This window comes from Eutrema salsugineum, unplaced genomic scaffold, assembly GCF_000478725.1.
Source record: "Eutrema salsugineum unplaced genomic scaffold, Eutsalg1_0 scaffold_18, whole genome shotgun sequence".
In the NCBI taxonomy this organism is placed as follows: domain Eukaryota; kingdom Viridiplantae; phylum Streptophyta; class Magnoliopsida; order Brassicales; family Brassicaceae; genus Eutrema; species Eutrema salsugineum.
This window is the reverse complement of record NW_006256846.1, coordinates 2,252,855-2,272,025: the sequence shown is the minus strand read 5'-3', so window position 1 is coordinate 2,272,025 and position 19,171 is coordinate 2,252,855. Positions and strand designations below refer to the sequence as shown.

The 19,171-nt window shown below is 39.0% G+C and overlaps 2 protein-coding genes across 3 annotated transcripts; one reads left to right on the top strand and one right to left on the bottom strand.

Moving 5' to 3' along the window:
- Positions 1 to 1,917: 1,917 nt before the first annotated feature.
- Positions 1,918 to 3,818, bottom strand: LOC112087253 (uncharacterized protein At3g60930, chloroplastic-like). Its single transcript, XM_024157283.1, has 5 exons — positions 3,536 to 3,818; positions 3,169 to 3,452; positions 2,724 to 3,119; positions 2,490 to 2,645; positions 1,918 to 2,406 (listed from the first exon to the last, which is right to left on the bottom strand). Exons 1-5 carry the CDS (start codon positions 3,816 to 3,818, stop codon positions 1,918 to 1,920), a joined length of 1,608 nt encoding a protein of 535 aa, XP_024013051.1.
- Positions 3,819 to 6,829: 3,011 nt separating this feature from the next.
- On the top strand, positions 6,830 to 9,900 carry LOC18020398 (methyl-CpG-binding domain-containing protein 2). Of its 2 annotated transcripts, XR_002900007.1 has the most exons (6): positions 6,830 to 6,993; positions 7,888 to 8,313; positions 8,405 to 8,458; positions 8,823 to 9,183; positions 9,539 to 9,646; positions 9,741 to 9,900. XR_002900007.1 is itself a non-coding variant. In XM_006403014.2 (4 exons), the coding sequence occupies exons 2-4, from the start codon at positions 7,904 to 7,906 to the stop codon at positions 9,004 to 9,006; spliced, it is 648 nt and encodes a 215-aa protein (XP_006403077.1). In that variant the 5' UTR covers positions 6,830 to 6,993; positions 7,888 to 7,903; the 3' UTR covers positions 9,007 to 9,211. The 2 variants fall into 2 exon arrangements, 1 of the variants encoding a protein (XP_006403077.1); XM_006403014.2 differs by lacking the exons at positions 9,539 to 9,646; positions 9,741 to 9,900 and having other exon boundaries at positions 8,823 to 9,211.
- Positions 9,901 to 19,171: the final 9,271 nt, after the last annotated feature.

Genomic DNA, 19,171 nt, shown 5'->3' with positions numbered 1-19,171 from the left:
GCGCGTGTGGAAATCACTCTAGCGGAAGGTCACTCGCGATCAAGATAAAACGGCACGGGTACTTCTGGCCTACGATGGTCAAGGACTGCGAGAAGTTTACGGCGAAGTGCGAGAAGTGTTAACGGCACGTGCCTACAATCCATCAACCTACCGAGCTGCTGTCGTCAATTTCGTCACCTTATTCATTCATTAGATGGTCAATGGATATAGTCGGGCCTTTACATCGATCAAAGCAGAAGCGTTTTCTGCTCGTCCTTACAAATTATTTTTCTAAATGGATCGAGGCAGATTCCTACGCAAGCATAAAGGACGCCCAAGTCAAACACTTTGTCTGGAAAAATATCATCTGCCGACACGGAGTCCCCTACGAGATAGTCACCGACAACGGATCCCAGTTCATCTCAACTCGCTTCGAAACTTTCTGCGAGAAATGGAAAATCCTTCTTAGCAAATCCACGCCAAGATATCCCCAGGGGAATGGACAAGCCAAAGCAGATAATAAAACGATCCTAGACGGCCTGAAAAAGAGGCTCGACACCAAGAAAGGACGACTGGCAGACGAACTCGAAAGGAGTTCTTTGGTCGCATCGGACGACTCCGCGCCGAGCCACTGGAGAAACTCCATTCGCTCTCGTCTATGGAACAGAGTGCGTAATCCCCCCCCTAACTACCAACAAGTAACGGCAAGATACTACAACAAAAATGTCCGAAGCCGAAGATTTAAAGAAGGAGAGCTCGTCCTTCGAAAAGTTTTCCAAAACACTGCCGAAAGGAATGCAGGAAAGCTTGGAGCAAATTGGGAAGGTCCCTACAAGATTACGAAAGTAGTTTGCCCAAGAGTCTACAAAACTTGCGACGGTAGCTGACGAAGCAATTCCAAGATCGTGTAACGCAATGCACCTGAAGAAGTATTATCACTAAGATTACAGCACGATCAACATGAACTACGGGACGGCTTGATCCCTGCAAAGGGTACGTAGGTAGCCCGTCCTCGGACGGGTTCAGCTGTCCCCCCCCCCTCCTAAAAAGGGGGGGGGGAGTGGGTACGTATACACTTATACTTTCATCATTTTTAAGATTTTTAGCTCGTCAAGTCTACTGTCTCAAAGATTATCTTCGCTTCGGCTAGTTTTTCATTCACTTGTTCTAGCTTTTCTTTCACTAGTTTTCACTTCGGTAAGGTTTTTCATTCACTTACTGTCACTTTAGAAATTTTTGAGAAAACTCGTTTTCAATCACTTATCCACTCGCTTTTCACTTCGCCTAGACTTTTCACTTATCCACGAGCCCAACTCTTAAAACCCGGCAAACACATTCACCCTCTCGAGAACGCCGATCAACGATCAAATTCAAATACCATCTACTTAGACATGAACCTCGGCAACGATTAATTCAAACTTAGCGCCTCAGAAGGTCAAAACTAGATCCGAGTTAAAATACCTCATTATACACTATCTCCTTTCCAACTCAACACCTAGGCACTAACATTCAGAGACATAAGAAAACTTTAATCTCCCTTGCAAGGATTATCTTAGCAAAAGACGTATATGCCAGCCCAGGATTTTTCTTTAACTTAAACGAAACCTATTCGATATCTAGAAAAACCAAGATAGCCTATTCCTTAATCTGGTGTTCTATCGGTCTTTCGTAACAGCTCGGCCAGGAAAGAAAACAAAATCACTCTTGGCTCGGCTCGACAAACCAATTAGTGACAGCTCGGTCCAACAAGAATTTTCTCTCAAAAAGATAGATAAGAGTGCTACCGAATAAATCCAACATTAAGATCAATAGTCAAGCGATACGATAAAGCCATCCAGGCACGATGTTTACAAAAAAAAACAAACAAACAAGTCAAAACGATATGGATAAAGCCATCCAGGCACGACACAGTACAGCTCGATAAGAAAATAGAAAATACTACTGATCTCCTCCACGCAACTCAGGAATGCCCTCGGCCGCAAGATCTGTAGCCCTCAGAGTGTCAATGTTCGAACCGTTCGGATTCGTAACTCCAACCGAAGCTGCAGTAACTTCTAGCGGTTCGGTCCTCAAGCGAGAATCGATGGAATTTGGAGATACCGGAGAAACTACCAGCTTCTCCCGCAAGTCCATAGCAGCATGCTCAAACGTCTCCTCGGCTCCCAACAGCTCGGCCTCCCAATTTTTCAGCTTCTCTTCTTCTGCATCGAGACTGGCATCTGGCTTTCGGAGATCGCCAATTAGCATGAGGTTACTCTGAATTTGACCAACGTCGTTCTCATCCCTCTTGGCTTTCTCCAGATCACCCATTTTCCCTTCGATCCCAGCAAGCCCTTCTTGAAACTTAGCCGCGGCAGCGCGACTGGCTTCTTTCTGGGCGATCTTGACTCGGGATTTGAGCAATGCATCCTTTGCTGCGATTTGCCTCTTCAGGGAAGCAATCTCGTTGTTTTCCGATAACGAGATTCCTCGAATCGAGTCGTCTTTTTCTTGAGTTTGGCTCTGATAGCCCCTTTCTCCTCCTCTAGCGCGGTGATTCGAGCTAGCGCTTTGTCCAACTCAGCCTTCGACTGCGCGGCCTCCTGCTTCGTCTCGACCAAACGACGCTCGCCTTTGAGCGCGTCGGATTCGTAGCCCGTTAACAGCTCGTTCTCCGCGGCGATAAACTGAAGGTGAAGAAAAAGGGAGAAAGAATTAGAATCAGATGAATCGACTAAGAAAGGTTAAAACGAGAGGGAACCAACCTTGGTACCATGTTGTGCCATGGGGGCGTAAGACTTGGGGCGCTTAAGCTTTTCGGGGCGCGGCAAAGCAACTTTGTCGTTATTGATCCTAAAGAACAATTGGGCCGAAGCAGTAGCATCGTCCACGACAAGCTTTTTCGAGCTTGGCTCGCTGACAGCCGCTTTCTGCCTCTTCTTAAGCGGCTCGCCTTTGTCGGAAACAACGCCTTTTCCCTTCTCCGCAGCAGAGCGCTTGCGATTCGCCGCCTCGTGCTTCTCAAGTTTGGAAGTCGGGGGCTTCGGCGAATGCGGGGGAGCGAGAATGGCCGACTTGGTCGCACCAGCAGAGGACCTATGCTCGTCGGGAATATTAGAGGTCGCCTCGGAGGCCTTCCTCACGACCAGTGCTCTGGTCACCTTTGTCCCCCGAGCCGACCACGAGAGCCTTGTTCTCAGCCTGCTGCACATCCATCGGCTCGTTCTCGCCTCTCTTGGCAGCCTCTTCGGCTCGTCTTGCCGCTTCCTCAGCTTCTCTCTTCTTCCTCTCCCGGAAAGTCTCCATCACCATCTTGTCACGAGTATCGCCCGACGAGTTGGATAGTTCGGAGCTAACTGAAACACCCGCAGCAATAGACCGGGCTCGTTCGACTCTTTCCAGCGAGAAATGGCGTTTCCAATGAGTTCGATTGGCAGCTAGCCCGTCCCAAACTTCAAACAGATCGTCAGGGCACCGGGGAAGAAAGTCGCGAACTGCAAAACAAAACAATAAAGCAAAGGTTAAGAATGAAAACCTAAAACATTTTCCGAGCCGAGGCAAGGCATCGATCGGATACCAATCGGCAATCGGTCCCCAATCTGTTTTGGTCTTGCGATGAAGCCGTCGCCAACCGACGCCCCGTTAATCCGGACAAATAAGAAGCGCTTGTCCCTGAAACTATCTTTACTAGGAAAGCCGCCGATTATCTTACGATTTGCCTTAGCAGAAATATAAAACTTTTTTCCGTCGTGGGCCTTGCGAATCTCCAGTAAATTCAGCAAATGATCGAGCTCGACGTCTACATGACACTCAAAACTTCGCACCAAGATCCCGATCATATGCTGCAAACTCCTCGGCATGATTTGACCAATGGAAATCATGTGTTTCCAAAGATACTCAAGAATCACCTCGGGAATGGGAAACCATAGGAAGCATAGGTCGAAGAACGCCTCGTACAAAGTGAAATGATCGGGGGTGGGAGATGATCACGACCGCTGGGCGTCGGTACGACAAACTCCCCTTCCTCAGAGATACCAAAACAAACCCTAAGAGCATCCAACGATTCGGGAGAAGACAACGACGAGCTGGGAGGATCCGGTCATTGCCTTTTCTTTCGCGACTTCGTTCGCCTGGAGAAAGAAGCGGCTCGACTCGCCATTAAACGCTCGATCTCGCGCTTCGCTTCCAATGGATCAAACGAAAAAGTCTCTTCCTCAGCTTTGATTTCGGCAAATCTGGCAGCCTCATCAAAAACAGGAACCAGAATGCGGGATGATCTCGTTGAAACTTTGGCTCTATTCTCCTCGGTCTCCTCATGATGCGACCTCGCAGGAAAATCCCTCTCGGCATCACCTACTGATTCTTCGCTAGGATTCCCATAAGATGTCGCTTTGGTATCTACCGATCGGTCGCATTTTCTCGCCTCGGCAATCTCATGTCCCTGGTCTGCTGGGGATTTTGCCTAATGATAGAAACCATCGCGACCGAGAGTAGCTTCGACTTCGGATTTGCTAGCTCCGCGATCAGCACGGCTCAGCTTCTCTGTGACTATCGCCTCAGGACGATGACACGCCCGCGTAGGAGTCTTCCTCGCCTCGGCTCGAATCAACGCCTTTATGGCCTCGGCTAGTCCAAGTCTGCGACTCGTAATGGAAGAGGGAATCTAGGGTTTCCTCGGATCGGCTCGGCATGGTGGTAAGCGAGTTATAAATATACGACTCGGCTCACTTATCGAAGAAATCCGCCGGGTAGGTCGGCGTAATAGAAACAACCGCCACACAGCACCAACGGCGCAAAGGAGAGACAGCGGAGAAGGCAGGAACCCTAACCGGAAAAATAATAATTTAGAGAGAGAAAGAAGAGTGAAGGGAGAGCTACCTTTGCAAAAAAATTGAAGAACTGAAGTAATGAAGAAATGAGTGCAGAAGACCCCTTATATAGCCATTCTGAGGCGCGTGGGGTCCGCGGAGACCTCGGGAATAAGGAAAGCTATGGGACAGATGCGTGAGATCCGCGCAGAGAACAAATCACGTCAGAGGCGCGTCAATTTAACGCCCTTCGGATGTTCTTCGAGATTACCGAGCCCCTCATGAGAATCTCGAGCCGCACCGAACGTCAAGACGCAAAATGCCTCGGCATCGCGAACAGCTCGGCAATCCAACGTGCTTTATTAGGTAGAAGAGGCACCTCGTCGTCAAAAGGCGACACGGCTCGGCGTTGTCAAAGAATGGACACTCCCTCACTAAGCACGGCTCGGCATTATCCGCGGCAAAACGCCTCGTCGTTATTTCAAAGCACGGCTCGGCATTGGTCATAAGGAAACACCTTGTCGTTAATCTTGTGCACGTCTCGGCTTTGTTCATACGGATCATTAAGCACGATTCGATGTTGCTGAGCGCAAAACGTCTCTCCACAAGAACCTCCTCGACAAACGTATCAGTACCAAGATAATCGTCATGAACGCCTCGTCGTTTATTTGGCTCGGCACGACTCTCACATAACACCTCGCCGTTTATTCGGCTCGGCACGATTCTCGCGTAACGCCTCGCCGTTTATTCGGCTCGGCACGATTCTCACATAACGCCTCGTCGTTTATTCAGCTCGGCATAACTTTTGCAAAAACGGCTCAGCATTGTCTCCCATATCAGTCACCTCGTCTTTATAATGGCTCGGCATTATCTTTTAACAATGTCACCTTGTCATTTTACTGGTCGGGCAATCTTGTTCCTGACACGTCTTGCCTGGAATTATTCCAAGATAGGTTTAACTCGATGGTTAATTCCACGTCCAGGAGTGATAAATCTCATCACTCTCGTCTCTGAAACTGACGAGCTGGGGGGCTAACTGTTGGGGTCGGTTTCACCCCAACCGGTTTAAACCATCTCGAGAATAATTAAACACCGGGGAGAGCCGGTTTGGTGAGAGGAATCAGTAATTCATCGGATACGGGCCGAGCCCCCACATAAGAGAAGTGGGCTGAGCCGAGCCCAACGTCGTAAATGGGTTGAACTTCGAGGAGGAGATAAGTGGGCCGAGCCGCATGAAGGACGCTCAGATGGACTGTGCCGTGCACGAGAGAAGATGGGCCGAGCTGTGCACAAGTGAAGATGGGCCGAGCCGAAGTCGTTAAGAACGCGAACCCACTAAAACCCTAGGCAAAAGCATTATGACGGTGGCCGCACGAAGCGATAAGGAAAGATTCCGAAAATCTCTTCCGAGATTCTCGGCCTAGGCGGTTTAGGTAATTAGTATAAATAGACGATTTATGCGATTCATTATGTAACTTTTCACAACTCGAGAGCAATAAGACTTCAACACTTTTCCAGCAAAAAAACCTTATTTTGATTTTACTGTTCTTGCGATAAACCCTAGAAATTTCGGATCCCTAAAATTTATTCTTAACAAGTTTTTGGTTGTTTGATTGTGCGAGTTTTAGCTCCCACATTATCTCACAATATAACATATTTCATTAATATTTACGTAATTTATTTTCAACAAAATTTAACCAAATATTTTTTATATTTGTAGTGCCCTAATTTATGGTAAACGGTCGACAAAATTTGTAGTACCCTAATTTTTACATACTCTAGAACCCTAATTTCTGAATTGATACAGAAAATATTAAAAGAATTCGTTTGATTATTTATACCACTAAAATGCACTTATATTTTTGTAATAATACATTTTAAAAAATATCCACTGGTATATACAATTTCTTTAATAATATGCACAGGTAATTAAAAGCAATGATATATTTTGAATATAAGTAGAAAAAAAAATCAAATTCTTTTTGATTTTTTTCCAAATTAAAAAAAAAAAACTATTTAGTTGCAACATATTTATGCAAAAGAAATAAAAAAAACTACCTTATCTTCTCTCTCTCTCTCTCCCTCTCTCTCATCTCTCGGTCCATGCTTAGGTTTATTTGTTCTTTTGGATCGAATATCTCTTCTTAGTTCGAATTGGTTAGTGAGATTGTCGGATTAGTGCCATCGCTGATCCTTCTTCTTCGTAACAATCAGGAAATCTTACCGTGTAATGATCTTCTTCTTCTCATTGAAATTTAACTCTTGTTCGTTGATATGGGTTTTGGATATTCTCTCCCACCGTACGTTTACTCGTGCTGCTTATTGTTAATTACTTCTGTGTCTCACTCAATTTTTTGAGGCTGATTGTGATTTTGAATGATTTTAACTACGTGAGGGTTTCTGCTGGTTACAGTTTTTTTTTTCCCATTTCGGTTGCTTTCAATAATAGGAGTTTTACTCCTTACATGTTCTTTCCCATTTACTGCTGGTTACAGTTTATGCTGATTATTGTTGCATTATATCTGGAGTTTTCAATTGTTGATTCATAGACACAGAGAAAACCTAATTGATTTTATCTTATTCATTTATGTTCTCCTATGATATTCATACGTAATTATTATTTCATTTTACATTTGTATTCTTTATTCATCATTAAATTTTTGGTTGAATGGGAAAAAGATGTTAAACACTTCTGATTCTAGATATATAAGCCCTATCTGGAGTTTTCAATTGTTAATTCACAGACACAAAGAAAACCTATTTGGTTTATCTTATTCCTTCATGTTCGCCTATGATATTCACACGTAATTATTGTTTCATTTTACATTTGTGTTCTTTATTCGTCGTTAAATTTTTGGTTGAATGGGGAAAAGATGTTAAACCCTTCTGATTCTAGATATAGAAGCCCTATCTGGAGTTTTCAATTGTTAATTCACAGACACAAAGAAAACCAATTATATTTTATCTTATTCCTTTATGTTCTCCTATTATATTCACACGTAATTGTTAATTCATTTTACATTTGTGTTCTTTATTCATCATTAAATTTTTGGTTGAATGGGGAAAAGATGTTAAACACTTCTGATTCTAGATAAGCCCTAACGATTCTCAATTATTACAGGTAATTTATTTCAAGTATGTCGCAGTGGAGCGGAAATGTTTCTGATTTTCACGCTGTTCAACCTTCATGGGAATCAGGATCCTCGTTCATGGGAAATGATACTGTTCAATCTGAACCTCCTAAAACCAGAAAACCAAGTCTTAGCATTGAGGCTTTTACAGTCCAATGCAACACTTGTCTCAAGTGGAGGGTCATTCCTTCGGAGGAAAAATATGAAGTGATAAGAGAAAAGCTTGAAGAAAACCTGTTTTACTGCGAAACAGCAAGTGAATGGAAGCCCGGTATGTCTTGTGACGTTCCTGAGAATGTATCTCAGTATAGAACCTCTGTGTGGGCTCTGGATAGGCCAGGCATTCCTTGCCCACCAGCTGGCTGGAAACGTTCAGTGCGGTTTAGAAATGAAGGATCTACCAGATTTGCTGATGTGTACGTTCACTCCTCTCTAACTAAATCACTCTTTCCTCTTAGGATATATTACCAAGCTTTCCTTAAAATTGTTTCGTTCATGGTCTTTCAGCTATTATGCTACTCCGTCAGGATATCAGCTTCGGTCATATGTGGAAGTTCAAAAGTTTGTTTTTCTATCACTCCATTTCTACTTTTCTCCTTCTGTCTAACAGCATTTTAGTTTTCACAACAACAAATTGATCAATATGTACTCTTTCTATATTCTGATTTAGAATAATATTTAGGAATTATGTCTCTTTATTGGTCCCGGTGTGGTATCTTGTGGTGTATCTAAGAGCTAGGCAGTGATGAGAAATTCATTAAACGCATCCATACGTTTTGTTTACTAACGTAAATATCATATTACTTCCCTAATGCATTTGATATCAACAACAAAGGTAGAATAATAGTTCATTTGGTTTCCAATTTGTTTTCATTAACATTTATACAGCTTCCTTACACCCTTCTAACTATCATTGCTTTTGCAGGTACTTGGACGAGTACCCGCAGTACAAAATAGAAGGCGTCAACATTTCACAATTCTCATTCCAAATGCCGATACCGCTTCAGGAAAACTATGTGAGAAAGCTCCCAGCTAAACCCTCGAAAAGGATTAGAACAACAGATTTATCAACCTCTAGCCCCTGTGGTGATCTAGCTAGAGAAGACTGAATTCGACCCTGATTGTTTATTTTTTATCTTCTCTGACTTTTTTGTTTTGTTTGGGTATATCGAAGGAACTGCGGACATGTGATTAGCTTGTTTTGTGTGTACCAGAGAAGCGATGTACAAGCCATACTCTTCATAGAAGAAACTGAAAACAAGTGGTTCACTATTTTATTTTGCAATGTAAGCTATTTATAGGTATTAATCTTTCTAAAACTTAAATTTGGTAGATTGCCAAAGTAACCTATTTTTCAATACTGATCACTACTATATCAGGTCTAAATAGCTTTGAAAAAAAAAGAATTATTAAACCAAGTGTTTCCATATATATATATATATATATATATATATATAGATTCAGTCGTCGCAAATGCTTCCTCGTACTATAAACTAGATCTGATCATACTTATGTCTCTTTGATAGAAAGTTCAAAGCAGCATAACCAAGTGTTTTCCAGAGAGATTCAGTCGTCTTAAATGTTACCTATTATAACTTGTTTCAATCTTGTCCATAAAATAAGTTTACGTTCAATGAATAGTCCTCCCTTTATGAGAAGACGATACGAAGGCACATACCAGCCCTCGATGACAGACTCCGACATATCATTCCATTCCTTTTATCATAAAGCTCTAACAAGATAACATTGGTAATTACTTTTTTTTTGCTAACTTAACATTGGTAATTTCTTAGGTTCTATAGAAATTATTGCTGAATTTGATTGGATAGTCCTTTTCTTACAGTAAAATCTTTATCTAATACTCTTTGGGAGAGTGAAATAGCAAGTGCGAAAGCTATCAGGTTTCAAGCTCCACAATAAGGTCAGGTTTATTGGAACTCTATGAATCATGTTATGATGCTATGACCAAAATATTGCTGAAAGTTTAGTCATGCATTTGATAATTTTGAATTTTTACTTGACATGGTTATGATATAAAAATTTGATTGCTACTAACACGGTGAGTAAAAACTTACAATTTAAATCGATGTGCTTTGATAATGATTTAAACAATTTTGAAGGTGTAATTCTGTTTTTTGAGAAGTATAGACACATAGAGTTTAATTCTAGTTTGAGTATAGCTCAAAGCATTGCTCGTGATATAGACTTGATAGGGACGTTGATCCTGTTTTTCCAAATAAGCGTCATATCTTTAGAAAAGATTGTTTGATAAAAATAATTTTGGTGAATATTATTTTAGAGTTGATGATTTTTAGTCTAGTGGGCATGGCAATAACTTCGGTCAAAAAAATATTTGACCAAATGATGAATTTTAAAAGTGCTTTTGGTTTTTATTTGATTCGTAAAAATTAAATTTATTAGATTAAAGTGAACTCCAGCACATTCTCATGCTTCAAAATTTAATTTATTTATTGAGTTAACTTAATCCTTTAATAAAATACTTATTGTAAAAATAAAAATGGGTATTTCAGCTCATCATGATTATGCACTAAGTTTTACAACTTCATTTATAATGTTAATAAGTTATCAAACAACTTGAAAAACATTAAAACTTAAAAATATTACAAATTCATAATACGATTTTCTTAATATATATATATATATATATTTAATTCACCAATAAAACATATCTCATAATTTTTGTATGATTCTCCTCTGGTCTCGTAAGCAACATCTATGATTTTCTCTATGTTGTGTTTTGATTGGGAATTCTAATAGAAACTTTGATATATTTTCATCTTTTTAATCTTAAATTGAAGACATGATTTGTAATACTCTAATTTCTATATTTTTCTCCAAAACCCTAACTTCCACATTTATATAGAAAAAAACAAGAATTGGTTTTGTTTAATTTTATCATTATTCTCCTTTTACTTACAACTAGATTCTAATCTGTGCACTCGCACAATTTCTTAAAATTAAATTTTTTAGTTATAATTTATGTTTTTTGTATTTAGATATAATTTATTTTGAAAATAAATTTTTTTATTTTTTTGTTATATATATAACTTTTCTAAAAATGACAAAGAGTTATATATTTCTGTGTTTAGGTATAGGATAATGATCTTTTTATTCTCATTAAAATTTAATATTTTCTTCTTTTCATTCATCTATGTATGGGTTTTGGATATTGTCTCTATATGGGACCAGGTTAAATTTCAAAATGAACCAAGAAAATAATTACATGGGACAAATAAAGGTTTTCAAGACCAGTGAAAGATCTCTTGATAGAATCATGGAAAGCTCAACAAATCACTGCGAAAGAAGTTCACTAATCCGACAATCTTACGAACCAATTTGAACAAAAACTTTTAAATGTGTTTTTACTGTCATCCAAGAATCTGATTTTCTTTAGGAATTACTGAGAACAGTGGGTGTTGTCGTGCCTGAGCACAAGTTGTTGAAGCATGTGTTTCAGGGCCAAAAAGAATAAATAAACTTTTGGGGCCAAATATTTTAAAAACTAAGGTAGCGTTTCTGTTCTTGAGTGCATGTATCCTTCCACAAGTGCGTGAGTTCGAACCCTACAGCGTGTCAATATTTCTTTCTTTTTTCAAAAAAGTCGATTTTATGGTATGTTCGTGTCCAACATCGAGAGATTGAAATAATTTAGAAGAGGAAGTTGGACTATAAATAAGAGTTTTTCTAATAATTGTATAATGTATGAAGAGACATATTATATATTTTAGTATCTTTTCGAACTGATTTTTTTTATTTCTTGGTTGTAACCTGAGATTTCTCAGGTACGACTCTGGATACTGGTTAAAGTCACAGAAGTCCAAAAAAACTCGACTAAAAGGAATGGTTGAGGTGGAGAAATAATCCATTTAGCATATATTAATAATAGGGATAAATTAATTAGTATTTCAAACGAGTCCAAAGAGAAAACTACAATTTTAGTAGCTAAAACATTATATCATGTATACCTAATTTAAAAATAATTTTAATATCATCAATTTTATTATTCTATTAACTAGTTATTTCAGCATTTTTTGAAGTTATCCTAGTTATCTAACCGAAAAAATGTTAGTTTTTTTTAGTAAACTAATCTATCAGATTCCTCTAGATTCAACCAAATTTACTTGTTACCATTTAAATAATTAGCTAATGTGCTATATGGAGTAAGAAATCATCATAAAGGTTTGTCATACATCCAACCAAGTTTATATTTTTATCATTTAAATCGGAAATAGTACATTTGTAGCTAATCAAAACCCAAAATATGTGATCAATGACATTAGTACAAAAAAACTCTCAATAGAAAAGCCAAAGATAATTTGGATTAAGGGCTCTAAATTATTTAAAATTAAATATCATTGTTTTTTTATATCATATCATTGTTTATATTAATAAATTTTGAAATATTAAAACATTATCTTATATATATATATCACTATCAATAATCTGTATATTTATAATAAAAACTTAAATTTTAAATCAATTTATATATAAAAATAGAAAATAAAATTGAATTATTTTGCTGCAACTTATTAAGAAAAAGGAATTTAAATATCTCTCTCATATAAATATATATTAAACAATGTAAACTTTAAATTAATCAAAATATAAAAAATATATATATAACTAAAGTGTTGATTTATTTTGTGGTAACATATTTAATAAATATATAAAAATGGATATAAAATAAAAGTGTTGAATTATTTTGTGGCCACATATTTATGTAAAAGGAAAAAAAAATTTCTATCTCTCTCTCCACCCATTGCTCTTGTATATATTGACAACAAGACCAACAAATCTATTTTTTTTTTATACCAGTTCCATGTCTAGAATAAGATTATCAAGTTAGACAACATTCTTTATAAGGATTTATAGAGCCTTCTCGTAAGAAAATCTCTTATCGGTCTGTGAAACTCATTTTCTCATTGTATAAAAATATGATTTCTTTCTTATTTTTCTTGAAAGTTAATCTCAGTATTGGCTATCGGGATTTGGATCTCTTCTCTCTCACCATCGTAGGCCCTTGTTCATTATTGTTGTTTCCTTCTATCTTTCACTCAATTTGTTAGAGTTGATTGGCTATGGATGATTAATTCCACGAGGGTTAACTGTTTCTACTGTTAATTGTTTGTTATTCGTATCAGTTTTTGATTGTATCTTCTCGCTCATATTCTCATTTGATGTTCAAGATAGAGTAACATAATTTTGATTAATGATTCATGTTAACTTATTTGTCATATATGTTCTGTTGGGCTTAATGAGCTTAAGTTATTGGGCCTCGGTGCTTTGATGTTGGGCTTCGGAGAACGAAGTTGAAAATAACATCTCTGACTCTGGTCTTTCACTATAAGAAAAATACTGTTTTACAATGGCCAAAATCATCGCTAGTTCGTCATAATAGGGCTATTACGACGAACTACCGACGATTTCCAAATCGTCGTAAACTTATCGTCGTAATAGAAAAATCGTCGTAAAATCGTCGTATAATCTACGACTGTTTATATTCGTCGTAACATCGACAGAAAAAGATCGTCGTAAATACGTCGTACATCTTTCGACGTTTTTACATCGGATTGCCTCGATTTGGTATACAGCGAAACCGTCATAAAGTCGTCTTTAAAAATCAACGTAGGATCGTCGTAAAATATACTACGCAAGATTCGTCGTAATTCAATTGTAAAAGATTTTATCATGTCGTCGTAAAACCATCGTCGTCGTAAAACCGTCGTAAAACACGGACGTATATTCGTCGTATCAGTCGTCGTATAAAATACGACGAATAAATGATCGTAACTTCGTCGTACAAGTTTCGACGAATATACGACGGTTTATTAAATTAATAATTATTATATTACGACGATTATACGATGTTTTTTATAAATGAAATTAAAAAAAAATTATTCGAATTAAAATTTAAATTAAAAAAAGAATTAATTTACAATTTAAATTGTAATTCAAATTCAAAATAAAAAATAATTTTAATAATTACAAAAAAAACCCCTAAAGATCTAAATCTAAACTAATGTCGATCCCATCACCGTCCTCCTCCCCATCGTCCTACTCTACATGTTCTTTGTCGGGTCTTCGGTTGGGGGTTTCCGCCGCCTGATCCCCGGGTCTTCGGTTGGAGGCTTCCGGCGCCTGATCCCCAGCCCGAGGAGGATCAACCCCGAGAGACCGGAACATCTCCTCGCCCGTCTACACTGGTGGTTGCCTCCTAGAAGATGAAGCAGAAGATCCGACAACTCCATCTGCCCGCAGCCTGTCCAACTGCGCCATGAGCACCGGGTTGTCGGCTCCCATAATCTCGAAGAGCCTGTACAACTGGTCGATCTTCGTCTCGTACCGGGTCTGCATCTAATGGATCTCCTGGCGGATAAGCGGATCCGCTGCCCGGACATGACCAGTTGCCGTAGCGACCGGGGTATCACGGATGGATCCCATCCCTAAAACCCGGCCCTTTTTCTTAGGGGCAACCTGAAAATATGTTAAAAAATTATGTTAAAGAGTAGAATATAAAGTTAAAATTACACTAAATAAGAAAAAGATATCTTACCTCTTCGAAAATCTGGTCTATCTCCACCACCGTCATCATCGGGGTGGATTGGACCGAGCTACCTTCGGGAGACGTCGGAGGCGCCTGCTGAGTGAGTTGCGTCTGCTGCTCCTCGATCCGCGCACAGGCGGTGTTGGTTGTAGATTTCCTCCGCCCGAGGATCCGTGAATTCGCCGTTCCTCTTCTTATGGGTCTCGGCGAAGACCTTCGTCATCGGAGGAAGTTCTCCCCCGTTTTCTTCGATCTACAAAATCAAAATGAAATTATTAATAAGACAAATAAGAGTTAATTATTTAAAAACAAAAACTTAATAATTTAAATTTACCATCATAAGTCGTCTCCCGGCAAAAGGAATTTGACCGGAAGTGTGCGGGACGTTCTTCCGATTTTCCGCATCGTCAGTAGCGTTCCTGAAAAATATATTAATTAGAATTGTATTAAGGAGGAAAACACATATTTTAATTTAATCTAAACACAAAGTAAAATACATGGATGTGGAACACTGGCGGCAATAGTCTGGTTGTGCGGAGTCAACCAATACTGCACCAGACCCTGCCAGACGGTATCAGCCATTGGCGCCGGCTTGGCCTTGTTGCCATCGACCTCCCACTTCCGCTTCCAGTCAGAAACGGTGTTGTTGAGGCGGAACTTGACCTTCTCTTTGAAGGCCGTCTCCACACGTCCTTGTACGGAAGTTTCCCAATGTAAGTTTTGCTAGATAAAAAAAATTTAGTAATTATTGTAAAAAATAAAAAATAATAATATAAATCGAAAATTTTAAAAAAGTACTTACCGCAAAACACTTGAACCAAGTGTCAAGAGTTGCCTGATCCAGCTTCTTCCAGCTGGTATGAGGTTGTACGAAAAACCCCTTGATGATGTCGGCAACGTTATGACCGACCGCGTTGTCGGTCGTAAACCTAGTCAAATGCAAATAAAAATTAAGTTAATTTCAATTAATTATAAATATTATTTGTTTAAAAAAAATTTGAAAAAAAAATCTCGTACCAAAATGTCCCTGAGGCTCGATCCGGATCGAGTTTCTTCATACTTTCACGACCCGGTTGGCGTAGAAGATCCTGTACCGTAAATTGGGCATACGGTACAGGCTGTATCGAGGCTGCGGCTGGTTCTAGGGCTGCTGGTTTGGCTGGTGATGGTGGAGGCGGTGCCAGCTGTGGTACAACGACCGGTTGCGAAACCGTTCGTTGTGTTCCCGAGGACTCCAGGATGACGGACCCTGATGCTGAGGCGGACGGGGCCGTACCGTCCGGATCTACCATCTGTCGGTAGTGGAACCTCTTTGCCCGATGAGCCATATCTAAGTAATCTACAAAATTAAATGAAATATAATTACTAATTATATCATATATTTATAAATTTTGGGCCTATCTAAATTCCGAACCTAAACCCTAAATCTCCTAATTATATCTATCTAATTATTAAAAATTAAACAAAGTTATAATGAAAATAATTTTTTAAAAAAACTTACAAAGTGGCTGGAGAGGAGGGAGAGGTAGAGAGAGAGATATTTGTAGAGAGAGAGAGAGAAGAAAGGAATGAACGACGAAAGAGGAAAACTCGCGTCCCTTATATAGATTTTGTGATCGTCGTAAAATCGTCGTAACGCTACGACGATTTTACGACGATTTGGTTGTATAACAGTCGGTCCATTGCATGACATGACACATGTCATGTTCAGAGCGTTTGATCGTTACGACGGTTTTACGACGACTAAAACCTAAACCGTCGTAAAACCGTCGTAATATGCATACATTTATAACCTCGTACCTCGGATCTGGAGCCAATCCGGGGGCTGTCAGACGTATGATCCTCATCAGCGTTACAACGGTTTAAGGAACATTCGTCGTAAAACCGTCGAACCGTTACGACCATAGAACGACGATTTTACGATGTTTATGTAAAAAGTTATCAAATCCTAAATCTTTCAAAAGGCTTATTGCATAAAGAACTACGCAAAGATTATTTCAAGCTAACATATAACAATATGTTCATAACTTTGCATGTATGACGGATTTAGTACATGAGATAATAAATATTGAAATCATCTAATCTAATATATAACTTTTTACTTAACATTTACAAAAACATGCATGAACTTGTAAATATGTATGTTTTTTTTTCAAATTTCAGATTTTCATCAGATTGACAACTTTTCATATAAAATAAGATAACCAATCAAAAACATTCGTGAAATACCTTACAACCAATCAGATATAAAAGATTCAAATTCTTGGATTTCAATATTACGACGAAATTACGACTGACCTGTGAACGCGTCGTAAAATCGTCGTAATATTACACGATGTTACGACTTATCGTCGTAAAGTCGTCGTAATGCTTAAATCCTATTCATTCAGGGTTTAAAACCTAAATTTAGGGTATAGGGTTTATAAAAATCGTCGTAAAACGGTTGTAAAATCGATATTTTTATCATTAAAAAAATTCAAACAAACGCAGTTACAAATTACATAATAACAAACATTCACTAAATACGATGCATGAAAATCAATCAGATTCATCTTCCTTTATTACTTCGTCACCATCACCGTCGTCTTTCGCCAAATCTTCATCATCGGTTTCAGTAAACTCATCATCACCTTCTTCTTCTATATCATCGGGAAGATCTTCAACTTGCCTGTTCCGAGGGTCAATTAAGAAAATCTCCTCATCAACATTTGGTTCAGTCAGATCTACGCAAGTGTCCTGTTGCAGTGGAACATCCTCTGCAACCCCTACAATCTTGCCCCTCGGAGCCACTTTAACTACTGCTAACCATGAGATTTATGTTGATCGAACTCGGGGGTAGGGCAGAAATGTTACCTGTTCTGCTTGAGAAGCTAATATAAATGGCTCAAACCTGTTGTACCGTCGTGATTTGTTCACGTCAACAACTCCAAACTTGTTTAGACGTACCCCTTTTCCAACAGTTGGATCAAACCAATCACATTTGAAGAGAACAGTTTTCAGCCTTAACAATCCAGGATACTCCACTTCAATTATTTCCTGCAGAACTCCATAAAAATCTATTTCACCCCTCACACAAACTCCATAGTTAGTTGTCGCCCGCTTTGCACTGTGACGGTATGTGTGAAAAACATAGCCCCGAGTGATATACATGGAGGCTGTAGTTATTTTTGCCATCGGACCTAGTAGTAACTCATGGAACCATGTTGGAAATTCATCCGGATCATTCGAGTCCACCTAATAAGAAAAAAACTTGCTTTAATTAATTTCTGGATTTTGCATGGAACAATGTTGGAAAATCATCCGGATCATTTGGATATATATATATATATATCAAAGTAGTATTTTAATTAAAATTTTATACGTACTTGCGCTTTTAACCACTGGGCATAGTGTTGATCTTTACGGTCATTGATTTCAGTTTCAGAAACCCCAGATATGCATTCTTTAACCTCATCAACGAATGTGCTGAGAAAACAACAAATAGTTTATTAAGACTAACATATATATATAAATATATTATTAATTAAAAAAGTACCTTTCGTACGATGACAACTCTTCGCAATTTAGCAGGATATACGTATGTGCAGTGTGATAATCTTTTTCATTCGACCACCAAACTTCTTTTAGTTTTCCACTAAGACGTCCGATCGGCGAGAATATGTCAGGTACACCCTCAACTGCATATGTTTGGCCAACTCCTCCATCATCATATCGACGAGTAGCTCTTTTACGTGTTCGTACTTTCGGTGCAAAATAGTACGAAGTGAATTGCGAATTCTCTTGCGTCAAGCTTCCCGCCACAATTGAGCCTTCCACTTTAGCTAGGTTTTTGGCTTTACCCTTAAGATGCTTCATGAAACGTTCGAACGGATACATCCACCTGTACTGAACTGGTCCACCGAGCTCTGCTTCGTGAGGGAGATGAACAGGAAGATGTTCCATAACATCAAAAAATGATGGTGGGAAGATCTTTTCCAAATTGCACAACAAGATTGGAATATTCGATGCCAGTTGTGATATTACATCAACTGATAATGTTTGTGTACTAAGATCCCAAAAAAAAGCACCAATGTCTCCAACAGCTTCATGGACATTTTTGGGCAAGAGTTGCAAATGGACTTCTGTTGCATAAATCAGGCAAGTCCAATCTTGACTTACCATTGCCTTTTGTTCTTCCCGCTACGTTCATAACTGTATGCATGATGTTATCAAAAAAGTTTTTTTCAATGTGCATGACATCAAGATTGTGTCTGAGCAGATGATCTTTCCAATAGGGTAGTTGCCAAAAGATACTTTTCTTGTGCGAATTATGATGAACTCCATAACCTTCAGGCATACTTCCAGGAGTGTGCCAGTTTCCCCCACGCGTTACTGTTTCCTCTGCCCCCCAATGCTCGATTTGCGCATGTATATCAGCTCCTGTTAAATTTACGGGTGGAGGGACATGTACACTTTTGTTCTTCATAAATAACCTCTTGTTCCTCCGATATGGATGGTTGTCCGGTAAAAACCTTCGGTGACAATCAAACCAACAAGTTTTTCTACCATGTTTTAGCTGAAACGCATCAGTTTGATGAAGACAATAAGGACAAGATAACATCCCATGTGTAGTCCATCCTGATAGCATACCATAAGCGGGGAAATCACTTATTGTTCACATAAGCACAGCTCACATAGTAAAAAAATTTCCCGTAGAACAGTCATATGTG

Excerpts from the sequence above, each read along its gene's own strand:
- LOC112087253 (XM_024157283.1), bottom strand. The coding sequence starts at position 3,818 with ATGCCGAGGAGTTTGCAGCATATGATCGGGATCTTGGTGCGAAGTTTT. Across the intron at positions 3,453-3,535 it reads TGGGGACCGATTGCCGATTG|TTCGCGACTTTCTTCCCCGG; the intron begins GTATCCGATCGA and ends TTTGTTTTGCAG. Across the intron at positions 2,407-2,489 it reads CGCTAGAGGAGGAGAAAGGG|AGGCAAATCGCAGCAAAGGA; the intron begins GCTATCAGAGCC and ends GCTTCCCTGAAG.
- LOC18020398 (XM_006403014.2), top strand. The coding sequence starts at position 7,904 with ATGTCGCAGTGGAGCGGAAATGTTTCTGATTTTCACGCTGTTCAACCT. Across the intron at positions 8,314-8,404 it reads TCTACCAGATTTGCTGATGT|CTATTATGCTACTCCGTCAG; the intron begins GTACGTTCACTC and ends ATGGTCTTTCAG. Across the intron at positions 8,459-8,822 it reads TCATATGTGGAAGTTCAAAA|GTACTTGGACGAGTACCCGC; the intron begins GTTTGTTTTTCT and ends TTGCTTTTGCAG.